Here is a 17408-nt window from a genome sequence, read left to right as displayed (position 1 = left end):
CTCTCTCTCTCTTTCTGTGGGATATCATAATACATCTTCTTCTTCTTGAATAACAAATGGCATAATATTCCATTGTGGATACTTTTTTGTTATAATCACTGAAGTACTTCTTGTAATATGATATATATGAAATAAAAAAATTATTAACAAGATAAAAAGATCTGTTGAAAAATATATTTATGATGCAAGTAAATAATTTTTGTGCAAATAATGCTTACACAAACACATCTTATAGAATAACTCATACATTAAAGTCGGTGCCGGCAAGTGTGTTTGGATTGTAAATTATTTGAGATATTTTTAATGTAACATTTTTTGTGATGTGATGTATGTGAGAAAAAAAAAGTGATTGGGAAAATAAAAAAGTGTATTGAAAATTGTAATGATGATGTAAGCAAATATATTTGGACAAATAATCTCCTGTCCAAACACTAATATTACTAATCACTCTTTCTGAATCAACAATGCAGATCGTAATGAAGAACCTGAATAATGGGAGGAGGACATTAATTAATATAATATTTCCAGACAAAAACGTTCTTTAATGAAAATTAAGAAATTCATAACTTCTTTGAAATTGGCCATTTGTGGGGATATCCTTCATCTAGGGTGCCATCACAAGCTCAATTATATAGTTCAAAGGAAAACAAGCATAAACCCCTTTCTCTTTGGACATTTTCAGTGTTTTGGATATTGCGAAATTATTATTGTGCTACAAGATACTCAGTTGAACCTGGCCAATAAAGACAAAACAGAGATGGAAAGGACGAATCAAATCAAGCCAGGTAAGTTTTATGGGAAATTCTTGTTGGATGAGCTTTGTCTTCAAGTCTATCCATCCCTCATAAACATTGGCCCATGATCCCCATCCCAGTGGAACCAGATCGAGTCTCCTCCTACCTGCAAACAATTTGGGTAGTTAGATGCACGAGATCTTGTTTCATAAAAGGAAAATTCATTGAACACGCAAGTGCAAAATTCATCGAGGACTCATTTAGGGTCACGGTGCTTTTGATAAAAATGTATTTACAGGAGTTAAAAACACTTTTGAAATGTTTGGTGAGTATCATTCCACACAAAATGAGGAAGAAACTTTTAGTGTTGAAAGCATTTTTAGAAAAAAACTAAAATTTAGTGCTTTTAAAATAACTTATTTATTCCACAAAATAAAACATTAAATTTAATTATTTTATACTATATTATGAACTAAATAAAAAATAAATATATTTTAAAATTTAAAAATTACAGATTATCCAATACAATAAGTGCTTATTAAATTATGTCTCCAAATAATATACTTAGAAGCACTTAACTACTTAATAAATGCTTTTATTAAAAGCTCTATTAGATGAAATACTTTTCAATAAATTACCGTATCGCCAAACGGATCCTGATTGTGTTTGGATAGGTGATTATTTGCAATATTTTTTTGAAAAAAAATATTATAACACTTCTGTTTTGGTGCGATGTAGCTCCTTTTGTGGAAAAATCTTTTTGCATAACCGAAAATAACAAGAGTAGGAGCCCTTTGCTTTGTTACACAAAAACCAGCCCCTTTGACCGTCACATTCTAGTTATATACACATTGGTGACTAGTAATATATGGTACGTTTCTCTTTCCTATAAAATTTCCTTTTATCTTCATCTGATGCTGATAGTACCAGCTAGTGCTACCTCATCAAAATCTTCTCTATTATTTGTCGTTGCCTTTAATACTCCCAAGTGTAATTCAGATAAACGTTCCAAAACAAAGGCAAGCAGAAAGGGAGGCCATGCTTGAGAGTCAGCAGTAGCAGCAAAGATCAGGGGGGATGAACTTGCTTCTCTACACGGTCCACACTCATGTGAACCCCATCAACTTGCTCAATTTATCTTGCCCCACCTCACATACATAGCCCACAACATATACATACTTCTACTATTCAAACTATCTCCCATGGCCCCTACTACACCTACCCTCCCCCCACACCTTCCTTCTCCCTCCCCAAGAATCAATCCATGAATCTTCCTAGTTCCTTACCATCTCTTGGAGTTGACCCACAATACCACATCTCCATGTCACTATTTTCCTTATAGTAATAGCTTAATACGAGTCTGGTTTTGCTTTTAGTAGTTTATTTGATAATCAGCATATTTTATTCTACTACTAGTGCATATTTCACACACAAAAACTTTGGGCTGCTACTCCTCTATATATGTCTATATATATATAACTTCCACCTTGCATCACCAAACAACAACTTTCATACTCCTAATAGCTCTTCTGTCTCATCTCTCAAAGCATCATTATTATCTCATCCCATTCCATATATCCCTCTTAAACTTCATATTTTCTTCTAACTTCACACCAAAATCAAATCTTTAAAGAAAGAAATGGACAATAGCAGCATAGATGAGAGCACTACCAGTGAGAACTCTTTTGCATCATCAGCAGCACCAGCATCATTGTCAAATATGACTCTACCGGTGAATATCAAGTCGTCGCCAGAGCAGCAGAGCCTCTGCCGAGTTGGGAGTGGCGCAAGCAGTATGATAATCGATGCAGAAGTCGGCGTAGAAGCCGAATCCCGGAAACTTCCATCCTCAAGGTTCAAAGGGGTGGTTCCTCAGCCTAATGGCAGATGGGGTGCGCAGATTTACGAAAAGCATCAAAGGGTTTGGCTGGGAACCTTCAATGAAGAAGAGGAAGCTGCTAGAGCCTATGATATCGCGGCGCAACGCTTTCGCGGCCGCGATGCTGTCACAAACTTCAAGCCCTTGAATGAAGCTGAGGAAGATGACGTCGAAGCTGCTTTCTTGAGCTGCCATTCCAAGGCTGAAATTGTCGACATGCTTCGAAAACATACTTACAACGACGAGCTGGAGCAAAGCAAGAGGAACTATGGATTAGATGGCAATGGCAAGAAGGGCTGCAAAGGTATTGCTGGTCTACACTCGTTTGGTTCTCAGAGGACAACCAAAGCTCGTGAACAACTCTTCGAAAAGGCGGTGACTCCCAGCGATGTTGGGAAGCTGAACAGGCTAGTCATACCAAAGCAGCATGCCGAAAAGCATTTCCCTTTGCAAAGTGGGAATACTTCCAAAGGCGTGTTGCTCAACTTTGAAGATATGGGTGGAAAGGTATGGCGATTCCGATATTCCTATTGGAACAGTAGTCAGAGCTATGTCCTGACTAAAGGGTGGAGTAGGTTTGTGAAGGAGAAGAATTTGAAGGCTGGAGACATTGTCAGCTTTCAGCGATCAACCGGAGCTGATAAGCAGCTTTACATTGACTGGAAACCGAGGAATGGAGCTGATAAGCAGCTTTACATTGACTGGAAACAGAGGAATGGAGCGGCCGAGGCCGCTCCGGTGGCTGCCGGAATATCAATCCCTATTCAGCCGGTTCAAATGGTTAGATTATTTGGGGTGAATATATTTAAGGTACCATTACCAGTTAATGGTGTTGTAATGGATAGTAATAGTAGTTGTAGTGGTAAAAGAGTGAGGGGAATGGAGTTGTTGGGGTTGGAGTGTAGCAAGAAACCAAGGGCTATTGGTGCTCTGTAACTTTTTTTTTTTTTTCTTTCTCATGTAATTGTTTTTGTTTTTTAGGTGGGGAGGAAACTGGAAAGGGGGGTGGTGGTGTTGTTGCAAGTTGCATAGTTTCAATTGTATATTACTGTTTAGAGACCGGAGAAATCTGAAATTAGGTGCATGACATGGTGGAACAAATCAATCCAAGATACAAACGAAATGAAGATAGTGTATTGTTCAAAGTTTTGAAGTGTTTTAGTATTATATCTTACGAATTTTGTGACTTGCATTTAATTAATTACCATACTTTGGTAGGTCTTTTTGCATAGTACTTTGTTGTAGCAGTAGTATCTCTTTTGTTTCCAAAAATATCTATTATGGTCTCCAGATTCATATACCATGCGCTCCAGATGGACGTGAGAGAGACGAATAGGATAAAGCTTAAAGAAGCTCCGGCAGGAGGAGGGGGGTGGGTCATGGCGGTGGAGGATATGGCCTAAAAGTCCAAAGACAACAGATAAAACTTTTTCTGGTACTCGTCGTATATTTCTGGTGTTGTAGGTGAAGTACAATAATTGTACTCTTTTAGCTTCCTGTATACAATTGCAAGAAATGTTTCTGGCCAGGTGAGAATTAGGTATAGGGGAACGCCAAAAAATTTTAATTTCAAGTAAATTTTCTCATCCTCAAATATTGATGGATATCTCATCTTCTTGTTTTTTTTTTTATTTTTATGTAAAACAAAAAATGCTGAAGATGAGGTTATTATTTATTGCTAATAACTTGCATCTGGATTAATGAAAAAAATACACAGTAAGTAAAGTAAATTGCATTTAATATTGCTAATTGATCACTAATCTTTCTGGATAAAAAATAAATTCTTCTAAACATCCACAGAAGTAGGTGCCAGTACTTATCTTCATGGGCTCTGATTTGTTGTTGATGGAATGGCATCCAAAGAAATCGGATCAAGGACCTATTCTGTACCAAGTCATATTCTGGTCTCATTTTCATTTCCGTGATAGGATAGTCCGTCCGTGACACATAATACATTATACATATACACCGCTATATTATCATTATGCAAGGAAAAAAAGAATCATCCTATAATTAATACGTGAAGAAGAAAGAAATCTAGAGTAGGAATGCATGAGTTAGTTCTGCATCTATCTACAGCAATTGACTGCGACTTTTCGTCTCTCCACATGGTATTTAGCTAGTCGGGGATTGGACCCAAACTGGTACAGATGTTGAAGAAGAAGTTTCCATCTACTTCATGCCAATTTTGAAGACTAATAAGGAGGAAAGAAAGAAGGGAGGCCTAGGGAGTAACAGCACATGCCATATTGCCAATTTGCCATGCCACACGTAGAATATTGAGAAACGCGTTTTTAGAAATGTGTTGTGGTACAACACATATTAATTCAATTGGTGTTTTTGTTTGTTCTAAAATTTTCTCTTGACAGCTTTTGCATATGTGAAGACTTCTCTTTTCTTTTTTTTTTTTTTATTAATTACACTTTTCAAGCAGAATCATAAGTTTCATGATATGTATGCTTGAAATTGGAGCCTCACATATAATATAACACTCACTACTAATTACTAATTAAGTCCACATTCATGCACTACTGTTTTAATGAGAAATCCCAGCTGAAATCTCCTGTCTATAACTTTGACAGATTTTAATTGTCTTCTTTGCCTTATCTTTTTTGACATGCTCAATATTCTCATTAACGTCCCATCAAATTAAATTGTAGATATATATTTTTTTTTTCTTTATGGCTGCATGTAATTAGTTTGATTTATACATGGCCATTTGACAACGTCTCTAAAATCAATGAGCTGAGATGATGAGATGCGACCCTATTTCAAACTACTCCATATTAGTCAAAGGATGCCTAATTATTCAACCCTATTAATCATAATTTATTATCGTCAAATCTCACCATTTAAACTAAACAGCTAGCAACAATCCAGGTATTAATTTGCTTTAAGATGTTGCATATGACTCTGAGAGACATAATGACCTGGAATTTTCTTCGTTTTTTTTTTTTTTTCTGAAGGAATAATGACCTTGAGTTTGGAGAACCAAAAATGTCAAAACATCATGCATACTTTTAAAACTTGTATATAAATTCTGTCACAAGATACTAATGCATAGTACGAGTTCGTACCTTTCTTATAATGCAGTCAATCTTTGTTTAATTTCACGCGTTTTCTCCGAAACTTCCACAAGATCAATCCATATCTGTCCCCCAAAACCCATGTTCGTGCCCCACATAATCTGTTGCTTATGGCAATGCTTAGCTGCGAAAGTTGATCCTACTTAGGAATTGTATTTGAATAGTTTTAGTAGCATCCGTCAGTTTCGGAATAAATAATCAAATATTTACATAAAATTGTAACTCTTTAAAGATCATATGTGTAGTGTATTTGGATAGAACCTTTTTAAAAAAAAATTAATACTACTATAATTAAGAACGCGTTTGTGATACAACTAGATTGTGAGCCACTCACAAACTAATTCAGTCAATACTCCACTCAAGTTCGGCCAACATCGAACTTGAGTCGAACTTAAACCAATCAAGTCGAGTTATTGAACTTGAATCGAGTATAAAGAAACTCAACTTGTCAGCTTGCGAACCAATTTGAATATATGTGCGTGTGTGTATATATATATATAGTAAAATTACATATATATCTTTAATACTTATTAAAGAAAAATGACTATTTTATTCAGTTTTTAAAAAATAAATAATAATTTTTTAAATATTTTTTTTAAAGCTCGAGTTCAACATCAACTAGGCTTGAATTTGAATTTGATGTTGAGATCAAATTTGAGTTTTACATTGAATGCTCGTCGAGTTTGAATTCGAATTCGAACTTGGTAAAATTGAGTTAATATTGGATTCGATTAGGTCAAAACTCGACTCAACTCGAGTTGTTTGCAGTCCTAGATACAGCTACGAAAGGACTGATGAATTATTCAGATAGGTTGAACTTTTGTATTTACATAAAAAATACACAAACCTTGTATGCCTATTTATTTAATGCCTCGAAAAGTGCTCTATATTATGTCATAGTATGTTGTAACGTAGCACCTTATACATATAACTTACAAGAGTACACATCTTTTTGGTTCATTATTTGAGTAGATTACTTGCTATATATGTTAAAATTTCTTTGTGAAAAAAAAAAGCTATTTCTTTTCTAATTTGGCGCTTCGCTGTTCAAGATCTTTGTTTTCTTCCATCAAGACGAACCACCCAACAAAAGTAGTCCTTTAGATATCAACTGCGGGACAGGAGTTTTAGGAGATGATTGTCCCATTATTGTTTGATAGTTGATGGATATGCATCTGATTCATGAATCAATTGCATAAAGCTTGAATTATGTTAGGCCACCGGCAACAAATAATATTATTGATAACACAAATGTGGAGTGACAATATGAATCTGACAAGCTATCATTCAAGCAAAACCCAAATGGTTGATTGAAAATTTGAAATCCTCGTGATTTGTTACGGAATTACGTTCTATTTATCAGATACTTTGTCAAGAACATCGATTTCCCTTCTTCCACTTTTAATCACAAGTTGGGCCACGCATAGAATTTTATGACTCTCAACACAAGTTTGATCAATTGATAATAACAAATTGTTTTCTTATAAAACTGACGATTTATAAAAATTCTTGTAAACGCCTTGAGGGCATGCCTGATTTTGTTTTATATATAAAAAAAAAAAGAAAAATAAACACGATAACTGAATGAAGTTGGGAATATATATATCTTTGTGGCTTCCGTAGCACCCAGAAAAAAAAATAAAAGAAGAAAAAGAAAAAAGGTTGAGAACGACTTTTGGAGGCCCGTGTGTAAGTTACTGTTGCCCAAAAGTACATGGCCATACCATACATCCCTCTCAAAACATTGACACTAGAGCCCAGATTAAGAACTTGGCGGTAGAAAGAACTACTGGGCCAGGCCGGCTTATGCCAGATCCATTTTATGCATTCTTGTACCGTGGACAAGAATGTCAAGAACAGTCTAGACAGAAAAAATATTTTTACCAAAAAAATAAAATAAAATTTGGGAGATGCATTTGTGGCAGTATTAATGTTAAACTTTTCGAGATGACATGCTAAAAATTTGATTTCCGGCAGTGATGTTGTAGCATCATTCCATTATTCTCCTAAATTGAGAATTTGATGTACTATGAAAAAAAATTCTTTCCTCAGTAGACATTCGATTGTGGAATTTGAAAAAAAAAAAACGCTTGTGAGAAAACAAAAGGAGAAGGGGAAAAACAAAAGGCAAAAAATGAAATAGAAATAGAATTAATCTTTTATAAACTATAGTGTATATCGTTTTAGATTTGAATGCATGATGCCTAATCCAAATATAATTTAAAAATTAAATTTTACATGTGTGACGTACATCTAACCGTAATAGTAATCGATGAATACATGAAAGAAATTGAAAAAGACCACCAGTAATCATTAATTGGTTTGGTCCAATTCTACATGGATCCAACTTGTAACAAAGTTGGAAGCCCCACTCTGTTAATACTCATTGAACAAGTTGAAGGCATAAGGCTTCGAACGAAGCCCAAGTAATTTTGGAGCGGCCAGTTTAACTTTAATCTCGAAGTCTTCGCTGTATCGTCCCCACCACCACCACTCCCCTGTGCCTCTCAACTTCTTTGTGTCTGAGAGATGGCATTTTTTCTGACTTCAATTTCTCATGCAGTTCCAACTCTTCAATTCTCAACAACTTGCTTCCATGGCGAACTCTGCTCCTTGTCATCCTCGTCCTCTTCTTCCTCTAGTTCTTTCATGGGGGCTCGACTAGCCTCCTTCCCTTCAACTTTCCCAGGTGTGTCTCATTCCTATGATGCTTTCACTAGCTACTTCCACCCATCCATACGTACTGCTAGCATATTTAATCCCTTTTGTTAATCATTTTCATTACTTATTTATTTTCAATCCCTTTTTTTTGGCTATGCTTCAAAGTTGCAGAATATTTAAATGTGAGTGCTAAATTACTACTATGCTTTTTTTTTGGCATTTCTTGATTCTGGCTTATTTGTTGAATTTAGGTAAATCTTCAAGCTTTAGAAAGGGACTCGTTGTTTATTCAAAAAGAATTTCAGGCTTGGAGGAGGCTATTAGAATAAGAAGGTAATGCTATCTACTACTTCAGTATATTCAATTAAGTACTTTGTCTTACCTGTCGTTTGCTATGCTTCTATCGGTAGTCCTTTTTTTTCTTTCCTCCCCCGTTTTGTGATTTAATGTAGTCTAAAAAATCAACAGTAACAATTACTTCAGCCATGGTCGCGAAATTGGAACTAAAAAAAAGAGAGAGATTTTGTTATATAATTCTTTGCATCATATAGTGGATTCTAGTTATTTCCACTGCATTTGCGGCAGTGGAAATATTTCAGGTAGCAATTGGCATGACAAAAAATTGAACTTGGCATGTTGACCTAACAATAGTATGCCGCATTTTTACTCCTTTTTTGGCATCTCTACATGTCTGTTTCTTTCACAAATCTATAATCTGTATTTGTATCTTAATTTACTTCATTCACAATGTACGCCTACTTAAAGGTGGAGCAAAAAAATGGTATTCTCTAATCTACATGGATCTATTATTGGAAGTTGAAATAAAAGTTCAATATTTCGGTTCCTGAAAGTTACTATGTGATATATAATCATAAGAACTGACCTGCTATATCTGTTGAACGACATGTTTGTTTAAGTACATTTAATATTGAAGATGATTAAAGATCTATAGATTGTTGTTTTTTGCTTTGTAATGCTTCTCTGTACCTGAGTGTTTAATTGTCATTTTTAATTACTTCTTGATCATTCACAAAGAGAGCGTGAGCTTCGGACTTCAACAGCTTCACAAAGAAGGCCGCCTTTGAGGCGTGGAAAGGTGTCACAACGGCTTCCTGTCCCTGATCACATACCAAAGCCTCCCTATGCAGGGACAAAAATACTGCCTGAAATTTCCAAAGAATATCAGATTCATGATGCTGAAGGAATTTTGAAAATGAGGGCTGCTTGTGAACTTGCTGCCCAGGTCCTAGATCATGCAGGAACATTGGTTAGGGTGAGAATTTACTTTTATGTATTCATCATCATAGATAATAATCATTCTTAGCACTACATTCTCATAAGAATCGCTGGTTTGCTTTTCTCAAGTTTAAATACAGATGAAAAAGTTTATTATGATTACTCTAAGTGTTCATCGTACAGACTCACCAATAAAATCAAAACCTATTGTTACACATACTATACCTGCCTGACTCTGAAACTTTTTTTTTCCTTTGTGAAATTCCATCTAAGTCCAAAAGCAGTTGAAACATGAACTGAAAATTGGAAGCATTCTTTAATGATAAATTGCAGGTTATCGGTTTTACTTCTTTATGAATTAGTGGCTTCACATGTTTTCTAGATCATGGAAATTGCGGTCTTCGTCAAATAGTTCCTGGACTTATGAACTTTGTATAAGCTTGTAGGTCACTAAGGAAGGAGTGGGTGGCTTTCAGTAGGACTATATAATTGTGATTGCTAGTATTGAGTGTTAATCTTTGACGATTCCCAGCTCTCTCATTTAGGAGCCTTGTAGTATTTTGAAGAACTTGCACTGGTGAACATATGTTTCAGGTCAATGCAAACTCCCCCCCCCCCCCTCCCGGTCCCCTGTTGTCCTTCTTTTGACTGGGACTGGTTCATTTCTTGCTCTTATTTTCCTCCTTTTATATATTGTGCTCCTTCCTTATATGATCATGGCATCTCGTTTATCTTTTCACTTCTTGTTACATCAGAGGGTATCACATTCTTCTTCTTCTTCTATCTTTCATGTATCGACATTATCAATGTGATTGGTATTGTACACATGCATGTTGCATTTTTGTACCGAGATTTGCTTATATTTAGGACCTTTGTGTGGACAAATTAATTTTTTTCCCTTTTATATGATTTGCTTATGTTTAGGACCTTTTTGTGTGGACAAATTAATTTTTTTTCCCTTTTATATGAACTAGCCATCTGTGACGACGAACGAAATTGATAAGGTGGTGCACCAAATGATTATTGATGCTGGTGCTTATCCTTCACCTTTAGGGTATGGGGGCTTTCCAAAGAGTGTATGCACATCGGTCAATGAGTGTATGTGCCATGGGATACCTGATTCTCGTCAGCTACAGGTTGTGTGTTTCTTTAGTATTTACCATCATCGCTGGGAAAATTTTGGTCACTTACCTAAATGTTCTTGTATGCTATGCAGGATGGCGATATAATAAACATTGATGTGACAGTCTACTTGAATGTAAGTTGCTGAGTACTTATTATTGTCTCGAATGCTGTTATTGGGCTTTCCATTTGTTGATCAAATGATATTAGAGGGTCTTTGTCTTAAATGTTAAACAGACTAACCATTCTGCATTTCCACAAGTTCTCTCCTTACATTTATTTATGGTTAGAAATTGCTATTTCTGGTCCACAATATCAAAATAGTGCAAGTTTCGTACTGTCATCTCAATTTTTGTAAAATTTTGGAATCGTTATCTTTACGTGATAAATCTGCTTATACAATTAAATCAAAATATTAATAGAAGACATAATAGTTTCTTTGCTTAGAACACCTAGTTAGGAGTTGCTAAGGGGACCTTTTGAAATCTGTTTTGTTTCTATGATTTGTTCTCAGTTTTCCTTAATTTTTCCTCTTTTTGGTTCCTCCACACTATATTTTTCTTTTCTTTCCTCTTCATTTTTGTAATTATTTGTTTAAAGTTGTATTGGGACCTTAGGAAAACTTATTTGGCCTCATCTCAGGGTTATCATGGGGACACTTCAAAAACTTTCTTTTGTGGCAATGTTAGTGATGCAATGAAACGGCTTGTGAAGGTATGATTTTGCATTTACTAGAAAAGAAAAGAAAAATTGCATTTCCTGAACGTTGCAATGTCAAGGATGAGAATCATGTCTTCTGTTACCTAAAGCTCACAAAACTGCTGCATCATCACTTCTCCTTAGAACTTTGTAGTACAACCTCTTGATCAGTCCCACAGATAGTTTTTATTATTATTATTTCCCTCTTTTTGCAACCTAATTTCTCCTTGTGTCAGGTGACTGAGGAGTGCTTGCATAAAGGCATTGCTGTTTGCAAGGATGGTGCTCTGTATAGGAAAATCGGGAAGCGAATCAGGTATGATTAATATCTGAAAACGTATAAACATTGAAGTACATTTGCATGTGCACCTGTTGACATTTGTCTGTATTTCTGTCTAGAAAATGAGAGCCACAATTGGATATTTTGGATCCAATAACATACTTCCTACAACATCGGACATTATTTGGAATTGTTTGGCAGTAAACACAACACTGAAGTTTTTGTGAGATTGGTTGAATCAAACCTTTGTTGTTATCCAATTTTGCCCGCTTCTTGTATGTTCATAGCTGAAAGATTTGTTTTTGCTCGGACAATCTTGTGGTGTTATGTTCAGAAATTATTTTATTTGATACTGAGGGGGTGAAAAGGAACACAATATACTTAAATATGGTGAAGATCCTCATATTGCAAGCTTTATGTTGGGGACCTTGTCAAGCTTGATTGTTAGTTCTTATAGAGGCTTTCATACTGTGCCATCATCTATCACCTTTTGTACTTTTACTATGAGTTAAACTAGAAGGTGTTCAAATATGAGCAAATCTTTCTCAAAACAAAGATGTTGTTTTAATTTAAAGTATATTTTGCCTTCTCTAAGGACTCTGTTAATTGTCGTTGCAGTGAGCATGCTGAGAAATTTGGTTACGGCGTGGTGGACCGTTTTGTTGGACATGGTGTTGGGAATGTATTTCATTCTGAACCACTTATATTTCACCACCGTGAGTAGTCCCTCATGTTAATCCTTTCAGTATAATTGTCACAGTCGCTAAGGAAAACTGCACTAGCTTCAGCCTTCACCAATGACTAGCAATGGTCTTGCTACGCTGTCATTTCAGTGAATTACATGCTGTTCTGTTAACATGATAATCATATGATATGGTGAATTCAAGATCCTCTAACATCGATGAGGTGGCACCTTTCTTCAGGTAGCACCGTGGCTATACCTCCTTAGGTGGTCTAGAACTATATTTAAAGCCAATTAATGCAGATTGGCTTAACATAGTACGTCTTAATCTACGGTTGCACTTTCCATTTGCATGTGATCTAAACTTTTCAAGTAATCTCTTTTGTCCAAACTAAATGTCTTGTTTAATCTTTCTTTGGAAAATGTCTAGGTTGCTTAAATGGTAACTCTAAACTGAGAGCTATTTCTGCCTTTGCATATTTCAAATATAGAAAGTAAGTCCTATCATTTCCTTCTTCTTTTTTAACTCTTTGATTGACATAATAATGGAGTATGTATCCATACCATTGATTTTGGAGAATCTAAGTTGTGTCAATTTGTAGGGAGACTGAGAGTCAAGCCAAGATGGTTGGCTTTATATTCTTCTAAGAGTAATTATCTTTAGAAGTTAGAATAACACCTTGACTTTTCTTTCCGCACATTATGACCTAAAAATAAAAAATAATCTTAAAACCTTAGATCTACTTTATAACTTCTAATAGGCTATGTATTTTCATTATTCTGAATGTCTTGCCTCTGAAGTATGTCTTTTTCCTATGCTGTGTCCTTGCTTTGAATGGAAACTTGTTTCTGTTATTCTGTTATTCTAGTTTTTATGCTTGGAGATGGTATAACATATAATTCAAGTTTACTGAACTTGGATTTGTCTTTTCCTTTGGATTCTACTTGTACTTTCAAAGTTATGCCAACTTTTATTTTGTTTTGGTTGTTTGCAGGCAATGATAAGCCAGGCTTCATGGTTGAGGGGCAAACATTCACAATTGGTGAGCATATTCCTCTTTAATGTAGATAATGCTTTTAAATGGCCAGTTTCTATTATTTGTCTGTCGATACATCACAAACATAGTTTTAATTTAAGAAATACTTGGGAGAGCTGGTGCATGATTGCCTTGTTAGAAAGCAATATGTACCTTCAAGTACTGGTATTCAGTTGGATGTGCTTTGACCAGTATATTGAACCTTTTCCCCCTATTGAACAAACTTGCTGTTGCTTGATTAACAACAACTACAACAACAACAACAACAACAATAATAAAATTAACTTGTTCATGGCATCGCAAATGCATGTAAAAAGTCCTGAAATCAGAGGGAGACCGTTATGGATTCATAAGGAATGATAGTGTACATCAGGTGATACCATGATGGTACTTCGCTAGGAAATTTGAAAGATCATATGCAATGCTAAACGAGGTTATTTTTGAATGAAATCCTCACTTCCTTTTGGACTTGCTGAAAGGTTTTTGGTACATTTTTGCCATAATTTCTATTACTTTGTCATCTTGGCTTATTCAGGCAAGTCCGGCACTATCTTGATATATTTTCACTTTAGATTGTGTTTTGCAGTAAAGTGAAATTTGCTTATTGAATTGAATCCTTACCTGTTATGTTTTGTAAATTTACTGCAGAACCAATTCTTACATTGGGAAGCACGGAGTGTATCACATGGGAGGATAACTGGACAACCCTGACAGCTGATGGCAGCCCTGCTGCGCAATTCGAGCACACAATTTTGATTACAAAAACTGGCGCAGAAATCTTAACAAAAGCTTAGATGAATCACTCATGATTCATTTTGCACACTTCATTTCTTCTACATGTAATGGAGGAAATAAACTCCTGCTCCTCCATTAACTTGAGATCCATGGATCTCATATACAACCCTGAGATGGCAAAAGCATTAGGCCTTGAGTGATGATCCCAGTTTTGATCACATCAACACCATTTATAGAACTCTGCTGGCAGCTAAGCAATTATCGGGACATCGTTCACCAGATATGTTGCCTGGTCAAAGTAAAGGTACAGCATTGTTACCGGCATGTCAATGGCCATTGCCGGAGCTGGTGAAATTGGGATATAAATGTTTGCAATTTGTGAGAAATTCTTAAGGCTGTTATACATGGCAACGAACAGTACATGATTTATATGTACAGAAAACTTTTCTTGTACTATTTAATCATTTGAATAATTGTAGCTCTTTAATATACATTTTAATCTGATGATCCTAACAAACATTGATGTTGCTTCTGCACAGTGCTCAAGATTTTAGCATCGATACCTAACAAATATGTCTTTTGTTGTGAAGGTTCTGATTGATATGTCTTTTGCTGCTACATTCATACTTTTCCCTCCTCCATGTTCTTCCAATTTTCTAATTATTTCCACACCTACAGCTACAGCTTTTGACTACTTTTACGAGTCCAGCCTGTGTTTCCACATTAAAAGAAAAAAAAAACTATTAAGCTATATTGTCATCATCAATAGGTACCCTTAAACCAATCAGAATTACAAGGCGTGCGTTTAATATTGGTGCATAATTTATCGGTGCAGAATCTTCCAGCTATATACCTTTCTAAATCAAGGCACATTGTCCCCTGGATGGATGTTTCTTGAACCTATACTTTGCATAGATCAACCCTAACCATTAGCATCCACTTCATCAATGGCAAGTACAAGCTCTCTCAGACCAGTTTCTTCCCTTAAACTATTCAATCTTGAATCACTTTCCAACATCGAATTCCATTATGACAAGCTTGCGTTTAAGCTTTCAAATCCACTTTTAACTAAATCTGTCCAGATCTCGACGACCCACCAAGCCTTCTCCGCCAGAAGACCCTCCAAAGATGCCTCAACAAAAGCATTCTTCTTCAACATCGGCAAACCAAAGCCAGAACCAAGTGAGTACTTCCTGTACCAATAAATCTTTTTTCGATTCGATGAGTTAGTTAGTATTTTGTCGTGAAACCATAGGAAAATGGTCCGTCAGATGCATTCTACTTTCTCCAAGCAAAAATGAATACGAGTTCTTGGAAATAAAAGATTTGCTAGGCATAGTTATATCGGTAATTTTGAGGTAGTCAGTGAAACTACTAGCTAAAATTAGTTGGATTTCATGATTCACGATGTATTATTGCTCATCACAAAATCATGTCTTTGTGATTCAGCTAAAGTTCAAGAACTATATGTGTATGAGATTAATGAAAGGGACAGGGGCAGCCCAGCATACTTGAGACTTAGCAAAAAGGACGCAAATTCTCTAGGTGATCTAGTTCCATTCAGCAATAAGCTCTACACAGGTGATTTGCAGAAGAGATTAGGCATAACATCAGGATTATGTGTGCTGATAAAACATGTTCCTGAGAAGAAAGGTGATCGTTATGAGGCTATCTACAGCTTCTATTTTGGTGACTACGGTCACATTTCAGTCCAGGGGCCATATTTGACTTACGAGGACACACATCTGGCTGTGACCGCTGGATCAGGAGTATTCGAGGGGGTGCAGGGTGTGGTGAAGCTGCAGCAGATTGTGTTCCCATTTAAGCTGTTCTATACATTTTATTTAAAGGGAATTAAGGATTTGCCATCTGAGTTGGTGGTTAAGCCAGTGGTGCCAACAGCTACTGCTGAACCATCAGCTGCTGCTAAGGCTACTGAGCCTCAGGCAACCATCCCTAACTTCACTGATTGATAGGGAGGTTGATCCAAGGAATTAGCCACAATTATTCAAGCATTAATTAGTTTTGCAGCAAGAGCTGTCCAATAAATGCTTGTACTGGTTTATCGTTTGTACTATTTAGAATGGTTTTTTTCTCTCCTACCAGCATCATTGACCAAATGTCTCCCATCTTTATTGTCAGAATTGGATTTTGAAGAAATTACTGTCATATTTTTCTCTCCCTTATCATCTAGAAGAACAGCAAAACAGAAATTTGTTGACTTACCAAAAAAAGTGGGGGAAAAAAAAAGAAAGAAGAAAGTCCATGAAGTAATAGGATAAAACTGGGAATAAAATGTGTATGTATAGCTGTGAGTTGAGTGCCTAACTCAAATGAAAACGAAGAAAAAGAGATAGAGAGGCCATGTTCGTAGATTCTATCATTCGATGAAATGTTTCTAATTGAGGGTGTCTTGGTGGAGCTGTCCCTGCAATCCGCACATGCATGCATGAAAAAATAGAGAGAAATTTGCATTGGAACTATTCTTTTCCATCATTCCAGAAGGGCTTGTTAAAAAGAACAAGAGTATTGCTAGAAAACGATAATTAAAATAAAAACCCAGAACCCCTGACCACTTCTACATACAACTTGGGATCAATTCAGACTTAAATTGCAGCATATAATCTTGATCTCCTTTTATTTTTATTTTTTAACTGGTCAAACTTGGGAAAAGGAAGCCCGGCCACCACGTTGCTTCTTTGGTTAAGCTTCATAAAATGTTGGAGAAACGCCAGATATTTTTCTGATTAAAGGTGATTACAGGTATCCCATTTTCCTTAGATGGGATTCCAACAACTATTCTTTTTGCTTGACAACTATTCAATCTAACCGTATAAAAAAGAATGAAACAGAAGAAGGAATTCTTGGACATGTTAGGCTACAGTGCTAAAGTTTCCTACAAGAGTAATTTCTTTTTTTCTTTTCTTTCTCCGATCAAAATCATTTCTCCTATTCATTACAATAAAATGTTCGCGTCTTGACAGCCCAAAGGGCCATATAATGCTGACTTTTTGTGTACTATACTGTAGTACATGCATCCCTGCAGCAAACCAAATAATTTGATTAGAACCATCATCTGAGAATTCTGATCAAATCTTGATCAGAAAAAAGTAAGTCTGAATTTATTGTCCAATAAGAAAACCTCACTCCAGATTTTGTCTGTGTGTTGAAGTTGACACACTTGCACACAAAAACAAGAAGAACAAATAAAATCAGAAGTACGGCAAATTGTCACAGCTGTTCTAACAAGCCAACGA

The 17408-nt window shown here is 35.8% G+C and overlaps 3 protein-coding genes across 4 annotated transcripts; all 3 read left to right on the top strand.

Moving 5' to 3' along the window:
• The first annotated feature begins 1968 nt into the window (after positions 1 to 1968).
• Positions 1969 to 3758, top strand: LOC113716818 (AP2/ERF and B3 domain-containing transcription factor RAV1-like). Its single transcript, XM_027241301.2, has one exon. The coding sequence runs from the start codon at positions 2374 to 2376 to the stop codon at positions 3547 to 3549; it is 1176 nt and encodes a 391-aa protein (XP_027097102.1). The 5' UTR covers positions 1969 to 2373; the 3' UTR covers positions 3550 to 3758.
• Positions 3759 to 8138: 4380 nt separating this feature from the next.
• LOC113716782 (methionine aminopeptidase 1B, chloroplastic) lies at positions 8139 to 14681 on the top strand. 2 transcript variants are annotated; one of them, XM_027241221.2, is made up of 11 exons: positions 8139 to 8388; positions 8612 to 8693; positions 9396 to 9633; positions 10571 to 10732; positions 10813 to 10854; positions 11361 to 11432; positions 11654 to 11733; positions 12316 to 12413; positions 12810 to 12873; positions 13375 to 13422; positions 14065 to 14681. In XM_027241221.2, the coding sequence occupies exons 1-10, from the start codon at positions 8229 to 8231 to the stop codon at positions 13379 to 13381; spliced, it is 1005 nt and encodes a 334-aa protein (XP_027097022.2). In that variant the 5' UTR covers positions 8139 to 8228; the 3' UTR covers positions 13382 to 13422; positions 14065 to 14681. The 2 variants fall into 2 exon arrangements, with proteins under 2 accessions (XP_027097022.2, XP_027097021.2); XM_027241220.2 differs by lacking the exon at positions 12810 to 12873 and having other exon boundaries at positions 8148 to 8388.
• Positions 14682 to 14927: 246 nt separating this feature from the next.
• LOC113716783 (allene oxide cyclase, chloroplastic-like) lies at positions 14928 to 16311 on the top strand. Its single transcript, XM_027241222.2, has 2 exons — positions 14928 to 15333; positions 15601 to 16311. Exons 1-2 carry the CDS (start codon positions 15099 to 15101, stop codon positions 16122 to 16124), a joined length of 759 nt encoding a protein of 252 aa, XP_027097023.2. The 5' UTR covers positions 14928 to 15098; the 3' UTR covers positions 16125 to 16311.
• Positions 16312 to 17408: the final 1097 nt, after the last annotated feature.

This window comes from Coffea arabica, chromosome 11e (assembly GCF_036785885.1).
Source record: "Coffea arabica cultivar ET-39 chromosome 11e, Coffea Arabica ET-39 HiFi, whole genome shotgun sequence".
Classification (NCBI taxonomy): Eukaryota; Viridiplantae; Streptophyta; class Magnoliopsida; order Gentianales; family Rubiaceae; genus Coffea; species Coffea arabica.
This window is presented reverse-complemented; position numbering and strand designations above follow the sequence as displayed.

Excerpts from the sequence above, each read along its gene's own strand:
- LOC113716782 (XM_027241220.2), top strand. The coding sequence starts at position 8,229 with ATGGCATTTTTTCTGACTTCAATTTCTCATGCAGTTCCAACTCTTCAA. Across the intron at positions 11,433-11,653 it reads CAATGAAACGGCTTGTGAAG|GTGACTGAGGAGTGCTTGCA; the intron begins GTATGATTTTGC and ends TCCTTGTGTCAG. Across the intron at positions 12,414-13,374 it reads ACCACTTATATTTCACCACC|GCAATGATAAGCCAGGCTTC; the intron begins GTGAGTAGTCCC and ends GGTTGTTTGCAG.
- LOC113716818 (XM_027241301.2), top strand. The coding sequence starts at position 2,374 with ATGGACAATAGCAGCATAGATGAGAGCACTACCAGTGAGAACTCTTTT.
- LOC113716783 (XM_027241222.2), top strand. The coding sequence starts at position 15,099 with ATGGCAAGTACAAGCTCTCTCAGACCAGTTTCTTCCCTTAAACTATTC. Across the intron at positions 15,334-15,600 it reads CAAACCAAAGCCAGAACCAA|CTAAAGTTCAAGAACTATAT; the intron begins GTGAGTACTTCC and ends TTTGTGATTCAG.